General features: G+C 32.9%; 1 protein-coding gene across 6 annotated transcripts in view; it reads right to left on the bottom strand.

Annotated features, from left to right (window-relative positions):
- Nucleotides 1-2,030: 2,030 nt before the first annotated feature.
- The window catches only part of LOC147064488 (venom acid phosphatase Acph-1-like), a 30,603-nt gene continuing 25,117 nt past the window's right edge, over nt 2,031-7,516 (bottom strand). For all 6 annotated transcript variants that reach the window (XM_085957707.1, XM_085957708.1, XM_085957711.1 and 3 more), the window contains 3 exons: nt 7,098-7,315; nt 5,732-5,815; nt 2,031-5,490 (listed from right to left, as the gene is read on the bottom strand). In XM_085957707.1, the coding sequence (XP_085813833.1) occupies nt 5,392-5,490; nt 5,732-5,815; nt 7,098-7,315 (401 nt within the window). In that variant the 3' untranslated portion in view covers nt 2,031-5,391. The remainder of the gene's footprint in view (nt 5,491-5,731; nt 5,816-7,097; nt 7,316-7,516) is intronic.

Below are 7,516 nucleotides of genomic sequence, written 5' to 3'. Positions count from 1 at the left end.
AGAGTAAAGCTAGGCTGGAGTGCTTTTGGCCGCCTGAATAATGTCTTCAAAAGTGACCTTCCACTGTGCTTAAAGCGCAAAGTGTTCAACCAGTGTGTGCTTCCCGTGATGACATATGCGTGTGAAACATGGACCCTAAGTAAAAGAGAGATCCAGAAACTTAGAGTAGCACAACGTGGTATGGAGAGGTGCATGCTGGGCATAACGCAAAAGGACAAAAAGAGGAATGAGTGGATAAGGAAGCAGACAAGGGTTTGCGATGTAATAGAGTTTGTTAAAAGCCTTAAATGGAGATGGGCTGGACACATAGCTCGAAGAAGAGACAATCGTTGGGCAAATCTAGTCATCCAGTGGTATCCAAGAAGTACAAAACGTCCACAAGGTAGACCTAGAGGCCGCTGGATCGATGAAATGATAAAGTTCTGCGGAAGTACGTGGCAACGCAATGCACAGGACCGAGAGAAGTGGAAGCAACTTGAAGAGGCCTTCATCTAGCAGTGGATAGATTCAGGCTGATGATGATGATGATATAAATAATTGGGTATATTATATGCGTTATGTATCCGATTTTCGGGTTGATAACGCACAACGTATATTATCACAAAACAGGTGTCAAATCAATACGTATTTTAATCATAAGTCAAGTACCTAAATATAAAATTGAATGTTGTTTACTCTAAGGCAGTGCTGCGGCCCAAAATAACAAGTACTTCATCACCAATATAATATAACTATTAAATTTAAAATAATTAAATTTATGTCTCGTCTAGTGTAATATAATATCATGATTTTTCAATACTTTTACCCACTACAAAAATCGATAAATTGGCCCTTATTCCAAATATGCTGTGGACCACTGCATACGCATATAATATATATTGAAAACACCAATAAAAAGGGACAATTTGATCAATAAGTATTGATGTATGCACGAAATATAATATAACTAATACATATTTCATTATATCATACAATCTACAGAGTGTATACGGCGGAGCTACGGGATGCTGATTTGACCTGGAACGAAGCAAGAAGACTGGCGAGCGACAGGGATTCTTGGAGGCACCGCGTGGTGTCCATATGCTCCAGTTAAGGGGCGGATATGGCAAAAAAAGAAGAAGAAAGAATACATATTATGAAGTGCGGGCTACAATTTCAATAATTAATGGAAATAATGGCAGAGATACCGTATCCACGGTGCGTGCATTTATTCAAATAAAACACTGATAATATTATGATGGAAACTCATTCATCAAATCCAACTTATATTGTGAAGTTTTCATAATTTTCCATTATAGAAAATTCATAATTTTGCAAAACCTCAAAAGCATACATATTAGAAAAATTCTAGAAATTTAACTTTAAGTTATCAATTTGAGTACCAAAAAGTACTAAAAAGACAGCACTCCAAAAGCAATGCTGGCATGTTATGTATTGTTTTGCCAAACTCTCAACTATGTGTGCATGATTAGTTAGTTTTACATAGCGTCGATTTTGCTTCGTTTCGTCATGAAATGCTTAGGAATCTATATATTGGCATTGTAGCCGGTTTTAGCGTCTAATTTTATTGCTTATGAAAATTAAAACGCGTTGATGGTTAGAAACTCAAGTGAAATTTCCGCAACATACAAGTTTCTTGGTGTGTTATAAAAACATTCATGTTTCGTTTAAAAACAAGTCTTAACATCCTCATTAGAGAATCCAATCCCGAGCCAAATTTTTGATCCCAGCATTTCGGGATTACAATTTGACGATCCCGGGATTGGTATTTTTTCGATATTAAATTTATATATATACAAAAAACATTGATAAAATCGGTCAAAAACAAATCTAGTACAATTAAATTTATACAATTTAAGACATTCATTGTTAATATTGTGTACGTTCAATCTTGGAAAAACATAGGTTTAATGGAGTAAATAATATTGTTATATAAATAATAATTAGAAAGAAGTAAAACAGTTTTATTTATTTATGAAAAGATAACAAATACAAGTTCAATTAAAATAAAAAATGACATATTGTGTTGACAATATATACAATATAAAAAAAATTAAAAATATAAGTAAATAAAACATTATTCTGAATAATATGCCCGAAGTAATACCAAAGCATGAAGTGTTAGTTTTTTCTGATGTTGTTACGATTGCGTAAGGCAGCTGTGGCTAATTAGTCAGCCAAATATGAAATTATCGTAAAACGTATGAGATCATGGTGGAATCACTTTGTTAAGTGCGAAGCATTGTTTTTTCCAATCTTTCTCATTTTTATTAATTTATGTGAAAAAATAAAAAGAATTGGCAACACATGGGTAATAAATCAAACTCCATTCAAACTCAGTTTATTTCTAATGTAGTTATATGTTAGATGCCATGTCTCACAGCCATACAGGAGCACAGGTAACACGCATAGCTTCAAGAGTCTCGGCTTTTGAGCGTTGAGAATCGATGTCTCCGCCAAATCTTAGGGGTACATTGGTACGACCGCGTTACAAACACCCGAGTTCGTGAGCAGACACAACAGCCTTCTGTGATTGAAGTTATCACGAAGAGACGATTTACGTGGCTGGGACACGTATTCCGGATGTCGCCAAAGAGTGCGGCACTTCGTACCCTTGTGGCACAGCCTCAAGGGTTCCGTCGCCGTGCTCCGTTGCTCACCCTGCAGCGGTGCTACAAAAGCGACTTACGTGCTGCAGGTCTGACATGGCGGGAGGCGCAGGAGTTGGCGATGGACCGAGGGAAGTGGCGCCAAGTGTGCTTGCCCTATGCCCCAATGTTGGGACGTGATAGGGTGGAAGAAGAAGTTATACGTTATTAAAAGTATGTTTTCTGTTATAGTTTCGTTTTTATTTTATTTTCATAAAAATTGATAAAAGTAATCAATCCCGAAAGTTTCGGGAATATGTTTACCAAACCCGGGATTCGTAGGTATCGAAAATAGTTCGGGATCCCGGGATTGGAATCCCTAATCCTCATATCTCCCAGAAAGTAAATTTGGTATTGTTTATTTTTTTCGGCTAAATAAATTTAAGACGACATAAAATTAAGAAATTGCATAAGGTGGTAATATTATAATATTTATAATCATCTTTACGTAATATTTTATTTCCGTATACATAAACTATAGATATCTCATTTATTCATATTCTTACACTTTTATGATATGTAGTTGAAGATAAAATAATACAAAACGATAGCTTTAAATAGTTTATTTAGTTTTTCATTTTATAAAATATCAGTTAAAATACCTTTCGTAGTTTCACACGCCCATTTATAATAAAGTCAACGTAATACTATGACCGTATTATTTATTTATAAATAAAAATTACAGTTGCGAAGCGTGGAGGTAGGCTATTAAGATCCGCCTTAAATAGTGCACACTAAATTTTGACAGTCATACGTATTTGTTTTCATTGAAGTAATACCACAATTATTTACAAATGGTGTTGATTAATTTTTTAAATTCAATTAAACCTTGCGAAAACCAAGTCATAATTTAGTCAAAAAATACTGGTATATCTATAAAAAAAATAAAGTATGCAATTAAATCATACATTAATTTGGATATTTTATAGATAGAATAATATATTTTATCGATTATAGTTTGGTTTAGGTATGGCTTAATGAATTAAAAAAAATAATCAACAGTACCCATATTGTGTAATATGTATTCTCAATCCAACGAAAACAAATAAGTATGAATGAAAAAGTCCGCACAATTTTGTCGTATCGCCCAAAATATACCAAAACTAATTATGGTTAGGCTTAGGCAGGGCAATTGATTTTTAAAAACTACAGCACTGCCAACACTATCTATAAATAATTGTGGTCTTAGTTCAATAAAAACAAATATGTATCAGTAAAAGTTTAATGTGCCCTATTTACGGCGGATCTTAACAGCCTACTTCCACCTTTCGCTACTGATAAATTATGAATAAATAAACATAAGTATCCTGTTAAGAATGTCAGATTCATTAGATATTCACAACTTTCGTTATAATTTTAATATACTTATTTCTATATTTGGCACTATACTATCAATATTATACCCCGTTTACACGTGCATGGATTTACTGCTGATAGTACGTCTTTCGCGGCCATAACAAGATTTTGCAATTGCAAGATTGCATGCATGAATCAAAAAAGTTCGGAAGCATCTGAATTTTCATGCGATAGTTGAGAATTTTTCGATCTGCGCCTGCGCAGTAGAACGATAGTTGCAAACCTACTGGCAAAAAAATGAACTACCAACGAATTTTGAGGTTAACCGATTTTCACTACCTGTTAAACAGTACCATAAAATGACAACATCGCGTCTCGCTCACTCTTGAACAATGAGATTGGAGAGACAGTCAGGACTTATTCGTGTAAATAGTTATTGTCACGATAGTTTAAAATACACACTATTGCTGTCAATAAATCCATGCACGTGTACAGGAGCTATTATACTATATAGATATATTTATAATATAAATATTTTGTTTGTCTCAAAAAAACTTAAATATTAGACACAAACTCACTTTTATTTTAAATTAAGAATAATTAAATCCCTTTGGTAAGTTGTGCGGCTTAATGACTAATAGATATTATGGTTTTTTTACATACATGATAATATTATATTATATATTTACATACATATATATTATATTATATATCAGTGGCGTGCGGTAAATTTTGCTTGTAGGGATTCTGTTAAAATATGCATTTGCCTATTTCCTACATATTATCTACATAGGGTTTAGTAAAGTATTGCATTTTGATGGGCAGCCGATGGAGGAGTATGGTGTGTGGCGTTGCAGCTCCGTTAGTTTCAAATATTTTGTTAATTTGAATGGGTTTAGAATCTTTTAAAATTGTCTTACATTGTACTATATCAGTTATTTTTGTGGATGCTGAGCATCTACAAGTAGTAGATAATAAATAATATCAGTAGCGTGCGGTCCATAGGTGCTGTAGATTTGGCTCATCCACAACGAATCTTCTCAATAGGTAGGTACATCTTGTTTGATAAAAAAATACACTCATTTTGAAGAGCCTCCCTCAACGCAGAAGTCATAACACGCCACTGTTTTTTTATCATCCAAAAAATGCACAACATTTTCGGACATAGAACAGTTTAAGGTAATTTTATGTTTTTTTTTTCATCAAAATAAGAAGAAATTTGAGGACTTTATATTGACTCTAAAAATGCTCTTGTTTTCAAGAATTCAAATAGGAAAAACCATTTTTTTTCACATTAAGCTATGCTAGGACCAGTAGAATCATCACAATAATAAAATTAAAAAATCTCCGTACGATGGAAGTGATTTTAAAGTTTAAATTTTATTCGTATTGCTACTTATCAATACAGGAAGTATTATTAATTGATTAAACCCTAAAATACAAGTTATCAGGGTCCACTTGGTGCAGGTGGACGATAGTCAGGATTCTTTGCTTTACATTCCTCTTCCCAATTTTCGGGAACTACGTTTGAGGTAAACGAGATCAACTGAAATGAAATAATTGAATTAGTTATTTATTCATAACCGTGGATTATAATATTGATAAAACATTATTAAGTTAAAATAATAATAAATAAGTTAGACATATTTATTGAGGTATATTTCTTAAATTATTACAGAAAATACTGTGGATGTTTCTAATTTAATATAATATTAATCAAAATAATAAAATATTACTATCAATAACCCTATTGATTAAGTAGCTAGTATTTAAATTTATGTGTTTACCTCCGATAGTGGGCATCTTTCGTCACATCCTGGAATTGTGAGTCTTGTGGGCAGATCAGATGTTGAATTATTACGTAAAAATATCTGAAAAATACAATGAATATAATATGTGATCATTCGACGAAAACTTTAATAAGTTTTCTGATAATAAATAACCACTAGAGTTATATTTCGCTGAACTGTTTTCAAATTATGTATGTTCAATAAAGAATGTTACATTATTAAATATTGTGAATTATAACTTGAATAAAAAAATAGTTCATTAAGATATTAGCAAGTACGTTGTAAGTAAAATTTTGAGAGATTCTAACACTGATTAGTAATTAAAGTAATTAATACTTTTATTTAAAAATACAAAATCCGACTGCCAAAAATAAACGCAAATTGGAAAGCGGTTCAGAGAGATTTGTAAAAATTACTTGTTAATTTCGACACAAATAGATAGGGCGCACATAGTTTAGTTAGTCTAGCACAGGGGTCGGCAAACCGCGGCTCGCGAGCCACATGTGGCTCTTTGGCTATTGGCGTGCGGCTCTTTGCCAAATACCGAATTCCGTTGTGCCACTCATATTTGGCTCTTTTGGTCCAAGAGTTTGCCGACCCCTGGTCTAGCACATGTGCGCGGTTCGAATCTCGTTGGTCGTCGTATTTTTTTTTCAAAAATATTTTTTATAGTGGGTACATATTTCTCTGGTGTGTTTTCATATTATATAATTATGTACAATATAAAGTATATTAAGTAGGCTCACAGATTGGCTTATCAATCAATAACTAATTTAGTTGTCACATCATTATCAAGATCACCTTTTACTTCGTAAATAAATCTCATTTCTTTACAAACTGACAGTAGCTACCCGATATGTTATAATTTGCTTTTTATGTTTACAGATTTTTTTGTAAAATAGTTGAATACTATTTATATATTCCGGTTATTCTTAAATTAATGTACTATTTTACATGATATAGCAATTAGTTACCATTTTTGTTACAATGATATTTCGGCATCCACAAAGTGGGCGTTATTATTCGTCTCTGTTCTGGCAGAACACACTAACTGGAGAATACTAGTTTTGAGTAATTTGACTTTGAAGTCGTTAAAATGTTTGCAATAATGGTCTATCATGTGAGTTTATTAAGTAATCGTAAAAAGGATGACTTTAAAATACAGACGATGTTTATTTATTAAGAAGGTTTCCAGACGGTATAGTTTGAAATAAGGAACATTTTGGTACTAACTCAATATGTCATTTTTTCGAATTAGTGTCTTCTGCCAGAACAGTGACGTATTATTAGCATGGTCTTTCTTTTACTATTCATAGTTATATAAGCCATTCATTCAACGTAATATGAACAATCAAAGTCTTACTTCAACGCCATACTCTTTCGTCAGAGTATCTTCATAGAGTTCGAATATGGCTGTTATTCCGTATCCTGGCATTTGTTTTTCCCACACGCCCAATGCCAGCAACAGATTCGTTATTGTAGAATCGTGACCAGCGTAGATGAAGAGTTTTCTTTCTTTTGGCGATATGGTTCCGTCGGCTTTTGCAGACCAATCACTGATCAGTTTCTTCAGAAGCGGCCCTATAAAATAAAATTTATAGATATTTTTGGGTGATACCTCAAGATTTCATTCAGATTTCAGGGTAGGTATCCTCAGAGTTGGATTATGGAAAATGCCTTCCATATTAAAAGGATAGTGTTATATGTGAATTATTATTATTTTTAAATATTCTGCGAATTAATAGTTATGACTCTGATGAATCACGAAATGTTTATAAGAAA

The sequence above is a fragment of the Rhyacophila brunnea genome, unplaced genomic scaffold (genome assembly GCF_057557595.1).
Source record: "Rhyacophila brunnea isolate RB1 unplaced genomic scaffold, BYU_Rbru_1.0 scaffold_7, whole genome shotgun sequence".
NCBI classification, from domain to species: Eukaryota; Metazoa; Arthropoda; class Insecta; order Trichoptera; family Rhyacophilidae; genus Rhyacophila; species Rhyacophila brunnea.
This window is presented reverse-complemented; position numbering and strand designations above follow the sequence as displayed.